Source organism: Desmodus rotundus, chromosome 12 (genome assembly GCF_022682495.2).
Source record: "Desmodus rotundus isolate HL8 chromosome 12, HLdesRot8A.1, whole genome shotgun sequence".
Taxonomy (NCBI): Eukaryota; Metazoa; Chordata; class Mammalia; order Chiroptera; family Phyllostomidae; genus Desmodus; species Desmodus rotundus.
Window position 1 is genome coordinate 36481078 of NC_071398.1, and position 12719 is coordinate 36493796.

The 12719-nt window shown below is 41.3% G+C and overlaps 1 protein-coding gene across 4 annotated transcripts in view; it reads left to right on the forward strand.

The window, feature by feature from the left end:
* Positions 1–8499: 8499 nt before the first annotated feature.
* The window catches only part of ZNF570 (zinc finger protein 570), a 36398-nt gene continuing 32178 nt past the window's right edge, over positions 8500–12719 (forward strand). Inside the window, exons 1-3 of one of the 4 annotated variants that reach the window (XM_071220115.1) lie at positions 8500–8535; positions 9462–9536; positions 12279–12405. In XM_071220115.1, the coding sequence (XP_071076216.1) occupies positions 9504–9536; positions 12279–12405 (160 nt within the window). In that variant the 5' untranslated portion in view covers positions 8500–8535; positions 9462–9503. The other 3 variants (XM_071220114.1, XM_024577737.4, XM_071220116.1) reach the window with 3 other exon arrangements.

A 12719-nucleotide genomic window follows, 5' to 3' on the forward strand; every position in this document is an offset into this window, starting at 1 on the left:
TATACTCTAGTTCATTTCTCTCCTTTCTTATAATAGTCTTAATCTCTTTACATCCTTATCAATACTCGTTCATTTGCTGTTGATAGTGGGATTGTGGGGGAGGGAGTAATTTTTGTGAATGTAGCTTTGTTCCCTGGGTTTTGTGGTTTTGTTCTGACAGCACCTACACAACAGCATATAAGCCATGGTATGTGCAGAGCCTCTAACTCAACCAGCAGCAGGGAAGGACTGACTAAAGAATGACCCAACAACAATCAAAACCCAATTATATGCAGAGAACCAGCATGAAAGGCATAAAAACCATTTTAAGAGCATCAAGTTCAGGTGATCAAGGAGACTGCACCACTGAATCTCACAGGCCTCCCACCATAGAAGTTCACACCACAAAGTCAGAAAGAAGTAGAAAGATCAATTCAAGAAGCAGACGCAAACAAGAAGAGTCTGACAAATAATGGGAAAACAAAGAAACAACCCCCAAACAAAAGGAAAGGACGAATCCTCAGAAAGGATGCTCAATGAAATAGAGGCAAATCAGCTATCAGATACTCAGTTCAAAACAATGGTTATAAGGAAGCTCAATGAGCTTAGTGAAAATTACCAAAAACTACAAGGAAACTATGAGGAACTTACTGAAAACTGTATCAGCATAAAAAGGACATAGAAACCATCAACAAGGGCCAAGAGGCCATGAAGAATACAATTTCTGAAGAAAAGAACGCAGTAGAAGGAAACAAAAGCAGGCTTGATGAAGGAGAGGATCAAATCAGCAAGCTGGAGGACAAGGTAGAAAAAAACACCCAGAAAGAGCAAGAAAAGGAAAAAAGGCTGAGAAAGAACAAAGAGGTGTTAAGGGAACTGCAGGACAACGTGAAACGTAATAATATCCCTGTAATAAGGATATCAGGAGGAGATGAAAAAAAGGGATAGAAAACCTCTTTGAAAAAGTAATGATGGAAAACTTACCTAATTTGATGAGAGAAAAAGTCTCACAAAACTAGGATCCACAGAGGGTCCCAGTCAAGAGGAAGAAACCCAAAAAAGCCCACTTCAAGACACATCATAATTAAAATGGCAAATTCCAAGACAAAGAGAGAGTCTTAAAGGTAACAAGGGAGGAACAGAAAGTAACATACAAGGGAGCCCTGGTAAGGCTATCAGCTGACTTAATGGAAACACTGCAAACCAAAAGGGAATGGCAAGAAATATTCCAAGTAATGAAAAGTAAAGGCCTGCAACCAACCCTACTCTAACCAGCAAGGCTCTCAATTAAAATAGAAGGTGAAATAAGGAGTTTCCCAGACAAAAGAAGGCTCAAAGAATACACCTCCACCAAACCCACACTGCAAGGATATCACAGCAATGTACAATGTCCTAGATCAAATGGACTTAACTAATATATATAGAACCTTTCATCCCAAAGAAGCAAAATGTATATTCTTTTCAAATGCACATGGAACATTTTCAAAGATAGACCATACAATAGGACACAAAACAAGCCCCAAAAAATTCAAGAAAATTGAAACTGTAGGAAGCATTTTCTGTGACCACAAAGGACTGAAATTAGAAACCATACTTAAGGAAAAACCTCAAAAACACTCAAACTCATGGAGATGCATTTATCAACTCATTCTAAATGCATGGAGATGCATTTATCAACTCATCATTACCATTAAACAATGAATGGATTGAGGATGAGATCAAGGAAGAAACAAAAATGTTTCTGGAAACAAATGAAAATGAACACACCACAGTCCAAAATTTATGGGAAACAGCAAAAGCAGTCCTGTGAGGGAAATTCATAGCAATACAGGCCTACCTATAAAGAATAGAAACATTTCAAACAACCAACCTAACTCTACACCTACAAGAACTGGAGGAAAAACATAAAAGACAGCCCAGTGCAAGTAGAAGGAAGGAAATAGCCAAGATGAGAGCAGAACTAAATGACATAGAGACTAAAAGCATAATTCTAAGGATCAATAAATCCAGGAGATGTTTCTTTGAAAAGGTAAACAAAATTGACAAGACTTTAAGCAGGCTCATCAAGAACAAGAGAGTACCAAATAAACACAATCAGAAATAAAAGAGGAGAGATTACAACTGATACCACAAAAATACAAAGGATTGCAAGAAATTACTAGAGAGAATTATATCCAAGAAATTTGAAAATCTAGGTGAAATGGACAAATTTATAGAAAAAAATAATCTTCCAAAACTGAATGAAGAAGTAGCAGAAAGCCTGAAGAGACTGATAACAGCTGATGAAATCAAAGCAGCAATCAAAAAACTCCTGGCACAAAAAGGCCCTCGACTGGATGGTTTCACTGGAGAATTTTTCAAAACATTTGAGGAGGAGCTAACCCCTATCCTTCACAGACTATTCCAAATAATCCAAGAAGAGGGAAGACTCCCAAACTCTTTTTATGAAGCCAGCATCATCCTAATCCCAAAACCAGATAAAGACACAACAAAGAAAGAAAACTTCAGGCCAATATCACTAATGAACATAGTCGCTAAAATCCTCAACAAAATATTGGCCAACAGCATCCAGCAATACATTAAAAAGATCATACACCATGACCAAGTGGGATTCATCCCAGGGATGCAAGGATGGTACAGTATTCTCAAATCAATAAATGTAATACATCACATAAACAAAAGCAAAGACAAAAATCACATGATCATATCAATAGATGCAGAAAAAGCATTTGATAAGATACAGCACGGATTTCTGATAAAAACACTCAGCAAAGTGTGAATAGAGGGAGCATTCCTCAACATAATAAAGGCCATATGTGAGAGACCTACAGCCAACATCATACTCAATGGGCTAAAACTAAAACCTGTCCCACTAAGGTCAGGAAAAAGACAAGAACATCTGCTTTTACCACTTCTATTCAACATAGTACTGGAAGTCTTAGCCACAGCAATCAGACAAGAAAAAGAAATAAAAGGCAATCAAATTGGAACGGAGGAAGCAAAACTATCATTATTTGCAGATGACATGATAGTGTATATAGAAAATCCTATAGAATCCACAAAAAAAAACTACTCTACCTAGTATGTGAATTTGGCCTACAGCAGGGATATAAAGTCAATTATCAGAAATCAAAAGCATTTTTGTACACCAACAATGAAACATCAGAAACAGAAATCAGGGGGGAAAATCCCATTTGCTATAGCAACAAGAAAAATAAAGTACCAAAAATATACCTAACCAGGGAGGTAAGAGACCTGTATTCAGAAAACTATATAACACTGAAGAAAGAAAATAAGGATGACACAAATAAATGGAAGCATGTACCATGTTTATGGATTGGTAAAATTAATATCATCAAAATGTCTATACTACCAAAAGCAATTTATAGATTTAATACAGTTCCTATTAAAGTGCCAATGACATATTTCACAGATATAGAACAAACATTTCAAAAATTTATATGGAACCATAAAACACCCCAAATAATCACATCAATTCTGAGAAAGAAGAACAAAGTAAGAGGGATCACAATACCTGATATCAAACTGACTTTTTGATTACAAGGCCACTGTAATCAAAACAGCCTGGTATTGGCATAAGAACAGACATGTAGACCAATGGAACAGAATAGAGAGCCCAGAAATAAACCCAAGTCACTATAGTCAATTAATATTTGACCAAAGGGGCAGAAGTGTAAAATGGAATAAAAATAGCAAATTTTTACTCCATTTACTCTTTAACAAATGGTGTTGGGAGATCTTGTCAGCTACATGGAAAAAAATGAAACTCGATCACCAACTTACACCACACACAAAAATAAATTCAAGGTGGATAAAAGACTTAAACATAAGTCTTGACGCAATGAAAGATCTAGGGGAGACATAGGCAGTAAAATCTCAGATATTCACTTTCAGAATATTTTACATTCTGAAAATGTAAATCATATTTTCACTGATACGTCCCCTAGAGCAAGAGCCATAAAGGAAAGAATAAACAATTGGGACCTAATTAAAATAAAATGCTTCTGCACTGCTAAAGAAAACAGCACTAAATGAAATAGAGCCAACTGTAAGGGAAAATATATTTGCCAATGATACCTCAGACAAGGGTCTGATCTCCAAAATATAAAAGAACTCACACAACTCCACTCCAGGAAGACAAACAACCCAATTAAAAAATGGGCAAAGGACTTGAATAGACACTTCTCCAAGGAAGACAAAGGGACCAGAGACATATGAAAAGATACTCAGTATCGCTAGCCATCAGAGAGATGCAAATTAAAACCTCAATGACATACCACTTCACACTGGTGAGAATGGCCATCATAAACAAATCAACAAACAACAAGTGTTGGGTAGGATGTAGAGAAAAGGGGACCCTAGTGCACTGTTGGTGGGAATATAGACTGCTGCAGCCATTGTGGAAAACCGTATGGAATTTCCTCGGAAAACTAAAAATGGTACTGCCCTTTGACCCAGAAATTCCACTGCTGGTAGTATATCCTAATTATCCTGAAACACCAATCCAAAAGAACCTATGCACTCCAATGTTCATAGCAGCACAATTTACAATAGCCAAGTGCTGGAAGCAACCTAAATGCCCTTCAGTAAATGAATGGATCAAAAAACTATGGTACATCTACATGATGGAATAATGGAATATGACACAGCAGAAGGATTAAAGGAGCTCCTCCCCTTTGCAGCAACTTGGATGGAACTGGAGAGCATTAAGCTAAGTGAGTAAACCAGGCAGTGAAAAACAAATACCATATGACCCTCACCTATAAGTGGAACCTAATCAACAAAACAAATAAGCAAGCAACATATAACTATAAACATTGAAATTAAGAACAAGATAAAATAAGAAAAGGAACAAGAGAGATAAATATGAAAGAAAGAAGAAAAAATGAAATACAAAAGTAAAACTAAAGATAAGAATAAAAAGGAAAAAGTTGTAGTTTGCCCTAGCTAATTTCAGTGCCTGCTGCAATTTCCCATTGTATATACTATGCATGAAGCTTGTATTGTCCTGCTTTGATGTTTTCTGAAGCTGGCCACTTGGTGAGCTTGTTCCTGGCCTCCTGGGAGTTTCTCCAGTGCAAGCTAATGTCAGATGCTGTGTATATCTGACCTTTGACCCCCTGTTTGAATCTACAAATGATCCACCATTTGTGGCTGCCTCTGCTGGGCTCTTCTGTTCATGGGAAGGACCAAGCTGTATTCCAAGGCCTACTTTTACCAGCGTGGGGCCCAAGGCAGGGTCAGCAAATGTCCCAAGACAACATGATCCACCTTTGCTTGTCTCCACCTGCCAGCTAGCTACCACACTTAATTATTGAAAAGGCTCAGTCTCTGGAAGAGCCTCAAGTGGAATAAGGATGGCGGTTCCATTTGATCTCCCAAGAGGGGAAGTTGCCTTTCAAATATCAGGGAATATGGTGGGTGTATTCCTCCATCTCCAAGCCACACATTTGAATCTGTCCCAGATTTTTTCCCTGACCTTAGCAGGAGGGAGCCCCTAGTAGTATGGCAGGTGGGGCCTCAGGAGCCCAGAAGTTGGGTCTTTCTCAGGTCTCTCACTTTGAACGTAGCCCTCTGAGCCGCTATTTCCCCCACAGATGTGCACTCAGCAGGGATACGGGGGACTTGGCAGGGCTAATTCAAAGGGTCTCCCATTGGGGGTGGTGTCTGTGACCTGTAGCAGAGGTAGCAGGCGCTTCCTCTTCTTCCTGGGGCAGCATGGACTGAGTTGGCAGAAGAACTTGGATCTGCCTTCCCCTAATTTAGCCACAGAGCCCAGCACTTGCACATCTAACTCCCAGAGAGGGGCCTCCCCAGGAGAAACAGTCCCCCAAATCCAACTGTGTGGCTCCCCAGCATCCCCACACTGCCAAACAAAGCAGAAGGGGGCCAAAAATCAGTCTCTTTTGTCATTCCTATCTCTTTGCATGGCTGGTCACAGCAGAGTGGGTCAAACTTCTTAGCTCCACCCAAGCTCTAAATGAGCCAAAAGTTTGGCTCCCCCATGCTGTCAAACTGAGCAGGGCAGGCTGAAAATCCCAGTATGGTGCCACTTCCCTGTGCCTAGGAACCAAGCAGGACAATACAGATGGGGCAGTTCAGCAGGTAGGAGGAGGGGCACTGTCCATGCACTTGAGGTGTGTGAGACCAAATCTCTTTCCCAAGCCACACAGCTTACCAGAGCAGACACTTCTGGGTGTACCGAGCAGACCCCTCTGCAGGACCTGTTCACACAGCATTACCTCTCCAGCAGTAATACACCAGGGTGAACTTTCTAGGCTGGTGTTGTGACAATAGGTGCCTTCTTTTGCTGGGATGGTGCAGTCCAAGTCGCCCAGTTTGACAGAATCCCCACTGATTCCCACAGCCCAATGCTACGTGGGCTCCCACTTCCATCTCTGCTGCTCTGGATTGGGGATCCCTTCATGGGGTTGAGACCCCACACTCCTAGAGGGAGGGAGTTTTGCAGCTGCAATATTACCCCTGCTTTTGGCTGCAACTGGGTAAAGGGGCTCATCCTCTCTGTGTCTTTGCCCCTCTCACCAATCTCCTGCTGGCTAACTTCTGTGCTTTTAGATCAACTATACTTCAACTGGTTTCAAGTTTAGCTGCAAGTCTGGTCCAAGGCTGGGAGCAAGTGGACCGAGCTTCCAGCTACTCTGCAGTTCTTGGAACTCCCATTCCAGCTTTCTTTACATCATTAATGTGGTTTATCTTTTTCCAGCCCTGTCCTTTTAACCTTTTGAGTTATATTTGAGGTGAATTTTTCTGAGGCAGTATATGATTAAGTTGTGCTTTTTAAAAAAATCCAATCTGACCTCAATGCCTCTTACTTGGGTTGTTTAGATCATTTATATTTAATATGATTGACATAAACCTTTTATCCTGTGTTGGTTTCTCATTTGTTCCCTTCTCTTTCCAACTATTTTTTATTATTCCATTTTATCTCCCTTGTTAGATTGTTAACTATAACCTATTGTTAGTTTAGTAGTTTTAGGGCTTAGAGTTTGTATATTTTATTTATCACAGTGTCTGTTCAAATGATATTACTTCATATAGAAGAAACTTAGTTTATTTTCATATATTTCTCCTCTCCTGGCCTTTGTACTATTGTTTTCATACAATTTGCTTCTATATCATATATATCCTAAACCACATTGTTTTTTATTTTTGTTTTAATAGTAATGTATCTTTTGGTGAAGTTTAAACAATAAAAAAAGTCTTACATGTGTACACTGTCATCATTGTCTCCGGTGCTCTTCATTCCCTTTTGTGGATCCAGATTTGTTTGTTATCCAATTACACATACATTAAGCCTCTTGAGGTTGCACTTCCACTCGCTAATACTCTACTTGCAAATTTTTTAAGTATATTTTCTCTGTGTCTCAAAAAGCATCTGGCATATGGTCGATGTCTTCTAATCAGATAGCACAGGGAAGAGTTCCACACACAAACCCACATCCATTAATCCGATCCTCGTGGTCTGTCCCACACGCTATCATGTCGTTCTCTTACTCCACTCTCTACCAGTCTGACCCTTGCCATTATAGCACATTCTCAGAAGTAACCTCACAAATCTCACACGGACAATCACACACCGTCACAGAAATGCAGCATGCCCTCCACAACAGTTTTTACACCGTTAACCTCACAGAAACGCAAACACGCAATGACAGAATCAAAGCGTCATGCCCCAACTCAGGGAATCAGTCTGATGACAGAAACTTGTGGGTGGACAATAAACAAATGAAAAACTTAAAATATTAACACTATTGTCCTAAGTGAGTATAGAATTACTCTACATTAAGGAGCCATGAAGTGCCAGGGGAGAGGTGAGATTAGGAAAAACCTCTTTGGAAACACATTTGTATCTGGATGTAGGGAGTAAGCGAAATTTGAAGATACCTGGCAAAAGGGCCATTTTAGGAAGAGGGGACACGTTCACACTCTCCATTACCAAATTACAAATACCAGAATGGTTACACTTTCTACCTTGACCCCACCCTCCGGTCTGCTAGGTAATCCGTTCCCTAAACAAGACCGCCATAGAAGACGTAAAGAAGTATAAGGCGCCTGTACACTGTTGCCCTTGTCCCCCGCCCCGCCCCCCCATCCACCTACTTTATTCGTGGACCTTTACAAAATTCAAGGAATTATCCCTCCTCCCACTTTGTGCAGGACGCACTCACTAGCGCCACCCACAGACCCCGGCCCCTGCAGCTAACCCCGGGCTCTAAATTTTTCAGCCCAGGTCGCTATGGGTTGTGGACCGAGCACTTGTGCCCACGAACTTTAGACCTAGACCGTCTTGCACGAAACTGGGCTCAGTCCCCGTGGCGGACCCAGGCCCGGAGCCAGTAGGAATGGGGACATCTGGGCTCCTTCCGGAGGATCTGGGAGAGGCGGGCGTGGGAGGCCCGGGAGCAGAGGAAGTGGCGTTTGGAGCCCGTAGCTCCAGCGCACTTGGACTCTGCGGCGCCGCGTTTTACACCCCCTGGTTTGGACTGCATTTCCCAGTGGACACCGCGGGCATCAGTTGAGCTCTTTTGTGTCCTCGGGAGGAGACTTGTCCCTTCTTTCTGGGCTTGGGGGGGCTGGGTCCCATCAGGTTATTCAGGTGTGGAGGTGGGTCTCTGTAGAAGTGGCCGAGCCTGGGAGGCGAGGACGGGATTTCCCCGCAGTTCAGTTCTGCAGGTAGGGGGTGGGCTGAGGAGTGGCCTGTGAGTCATCAGGCCGCCAGTCCTGGGGCCCCCTGTGACACGGTCCTTGGTACGGGGCCGTGCAGCACTGGCACTCGATATGCTTGTACACAACGTATCTGTGTGACTGTGGGTGCAAGTCAGTAGTTGGTGCCACGGAGTGGGATCCTGTGAGTAGGGTTGGGAGAGTATGTTCTGTCCCCTTGTTCTTGTACCCTTGGCTTCTTTGTGACAGGGCGGTGCGAGTGAGACCATCGATTGTAATACCCTAGTATTTGAGGCTTTGGGGTATGGGAGAGGGCGACTATGGAGACTTTTCATACCCACGGCCACTGACTGGTGTGTGTAAAATGGTGGCTGACGCTGTAGTTTTTAAGAATGTATCTACGGAGATTGAGTGAGACTGCGTGCCCCCACTGATTTCTTGAAGAGGACTGAGGCGTCAAGAAGACCCTTTATTTGATCTTGGTGCTGTTACTTACTAGTTGTGTTGTCTTTATATAAAAGGTTATATACATTACTCCGAGTTTTTATTTGTAAAATACAGAAAATCTATTGTTAAAATAATAAATTAGGGGGTGATTTAGGCATGGATTAAACTGTTTGCAAATTCCCAGGTTTCCATTATGCTTTCTTTTCATTGGAGAGGATGCTGCTCTCTTACCAGGAGGAGAGAAGCTGGAAACTTCTAGGCTGGTGATTCTGGATGCTGCGGGGAAAACCTAGTTTCTCATGTTCTCTTTCCCATCTCACTCACCTAAGGACACAGCCATTTCCCGAGAGAAGAGCCAAGAGGAGGAACGGATGGCTGTGGGACTTCTTAAAGCCATGTACCGGGTGAGTTGCTGTTTTATCTTTCCTGAAGTATTTTCCTGCTTTTTAAAACAAGCAGACATGAATTTTCCTTCTTCTGAACCTTTTTCTGAGTAACCAATTATGTTACTTTTTAAAACTCTCCAATGAATTCCCACCTGTTCAGGATAAACGCCTTTGCCTGCAAGGTCCTACATAATCTGGTCCCTGACTATCATCCCTCTGACCTCATCTAATTTTTCTCACCCTGTCTGTAACTTACTCGCTTTTAGCCACACTAGCTTCCTTGTAATGAGTGGGATATATTCTTAATCATGGCCTTACCCTTGCTGTTTCCTCTGCCTGGAATACTGTTCCGCCACACACAGACCAGCTTCATTCTAGTCTCTGCCCAAACACTTATTCACTCATTCAACACATTTTTATTAAGCACCTATTAACTCAGAGGGTTTAGTCCTTGGTCCTCTTCTGTGCTCTGTCATAATCACTTTTTTGGTGATCTTATCCTGTCCCACGGCTTTAAATACCATCATTATGCCAACAATTACCGAATTGTATACAGCCCAAACCTCTCTCGTATAATCCAGACTTGTATATCCAACTGCCTATGTCTGATTGTGTAACAGAAACCTCAAACCTCAGACATCTCAAGATGAGTGAAATGAGCCTATGGAAGTTTTATGGCATGGGAATCACGTGATCTGATTCTCATTTTATAGGATCATGCTGGTAAAGTTCAGCTGTGTGGAGTACAGAAACTGGGCATATGCTGAAACATGGCTGTGATTTAACCAGGTGAATACAGTTAAGTGAGAGAAGGGCAGGGAAATTGGGTGTATGCAGGGGGTGATTATAGCAATTGTTGTGCTAGGAAGTGAGGGAACGGAGAGGTGAGGGGCAGTGAAACCATGGCAAGACCAAGGGTCTGTAGGTTCTTTTGGGGTGAAATAATTATCCTAATGGGACACCACAGGGCAAAAGTCAGAATATAGAAGGTGGAAGTCAGAGTAGGAGAGTAGAGATTATGGAGGGTTTGGTCCTTATTGGTAATGATAAGGTCTTGGGCATCCAGTGGAGGGGAATGACAGTACAAGTGTGAAAGACATTATTGGAGGTGAGGGGAGTTGGAGAACTGAGGGTCCAGGTTGTTGGGAGGATTACTTATACGAACATTGAAATGACCAAAGATTATAACAGGAATAGCACTGGAGAGAATGACAGTGAGCCATGTGTTCAAAGAATGACAGAGAATTGGTATCTACCAGGAATTGGTAGATAACTAAAACAATGAGGGATAATGTGACTCATGCAGTATGATTTCATGAGATATAAAACTAGGTGTCTTTTGGGGAGAAGGGAGGAAGGGAATAGTCTGGAAACAAGTATAAGGTTCAAAGAGGTCAGCCATCCACTTTCAGGTACTGCACCAGGGCTGTGGGACGTGAGAGTCACCACAGGACAGGAGTTAAGGGGAAGTTGTCTTCTCAGCTCGGAGCCATGTTTCTGCAAGGGCATCAGTGGGGAAGAGAACTGTGGTTATGCTTCAGACTGGTTTGATTATAATTATGAATGGATTTTGAAACCAAGTATTATGTTCATTTGTTAGAGGTCAACTATAAATATTTCATTTAAATATTTCAGTTAGAATTTAAGCTCCTTATATTGACATTGTAATTATTTTCACTAACTGTATAAGGTCAAAGGATAATGAAAAAATGTGTATGTCATATATAAAAATATTTATACATTTATTATATGTGTTTATATAAGCTATAACATTTTTTTGAAAGCATATATACCATATGAACCAAACTCTTAACAGGAACATTTCTGTAACATGTGAGGTATGTTATTGCAAGAACAGAGAGGAAGAAATTCACAAACTACTTCATATCATTAAATAAAAAAGGGTACTGAGTGTTGCAAAGCACTTTAAAAATTTTTATTTGGTGTGGGCAGCGTCTTTTTAAACCATGTCAAAATTGTATCAAATGACATAATGAAGTCTTTTCTTGCCATGACAGATGTACCTTTTTCAGTTTTGTAAAAAAAAACAACATTGTATCCACATACACATAGACATATAACATGTGTTAGTTTTATCAGCAAGTGGTCACATTATAGAAATCCGGAACTCAATCGATTCACAGCGTGGCTCTCACGTTTTCAAGAACTTTTCCAAGCCCACTTAGGCAGAAGTGCTATTATGAGTAGAATCCCCATTTAGTCCAGGTACTCTGGATTGAAGTATTTGAATTTTAATGGAATTGATGACCAGCTTTGTCTAGCACATTTTTTAGAGATATAGCAAACAATTTCTGGTCTCACTTTTAATCCTCTTACAGCCTCTTGAACTTTTTGAACAATTCATTTATTAACTCAGTTTATTCAGTGAATGTTTGAATACCGTGTGTGTACCAGATACTGTTCTGTAACTGGCATAGCACAGTAACCAAAACAAAACATACTTTGCCCTCATGGAGCTTATATTTTAGTGTTGGTGGGGCGGTGGCGGAGGGGGGGGAAGACAGTAAACAACAAAAAAATTAAGTGCCATAGAGAAAAATAACCACAGTAGGGGAATAGAAAACTGGGGCAGGAGCATTGCTGTTTTTATGCAGAACGATCCAAGAAGTACGAAAGCCCTGAGGGGGAACATGCTCCACGGGTTTGAGGATGTATTAGTGAGAGCCCACTGTGACTGGGGCAAGATGAATGAGGTAAGTATGGTAAGAGATGAGGTTATTTTACTTTATTTCATTTCAGGAGTTGGTGACCTTCAGGGATGTGGCCATAGACTTCTCCCAAGAGGAGTGGGATTGTCTAAATTCTTCTCAAAGGCATCTGTACAGTAACGTGATGTTGGAGAACTACAGGATCTTGGTATCATTGGGTAAGAACATCTTGCACATTTGAATTTCTGTTCATAAGGGGCTCTTTGCTACTGCCATTATGACTTTTTGGAGAGTGTCTGCAGTGCTTGGCCAAATGTGTTTCCTGTACCAAATAATGGTTTAATATTTGTGGAGTTGACAGAGGACTGGTCTGTGCCAGAAGGTTCAGCTTCCCTATCTTTTGAATACATGTCATTAACACATCATTCACTGGTTTACTATTAAGTCCCCTCTCCCCTGATAATCAAAGGATTAGGCGTGTGTTCTGGGATATCCACAGTCTGATCAAATTCTGTTTCTTTTTATGTGTGCA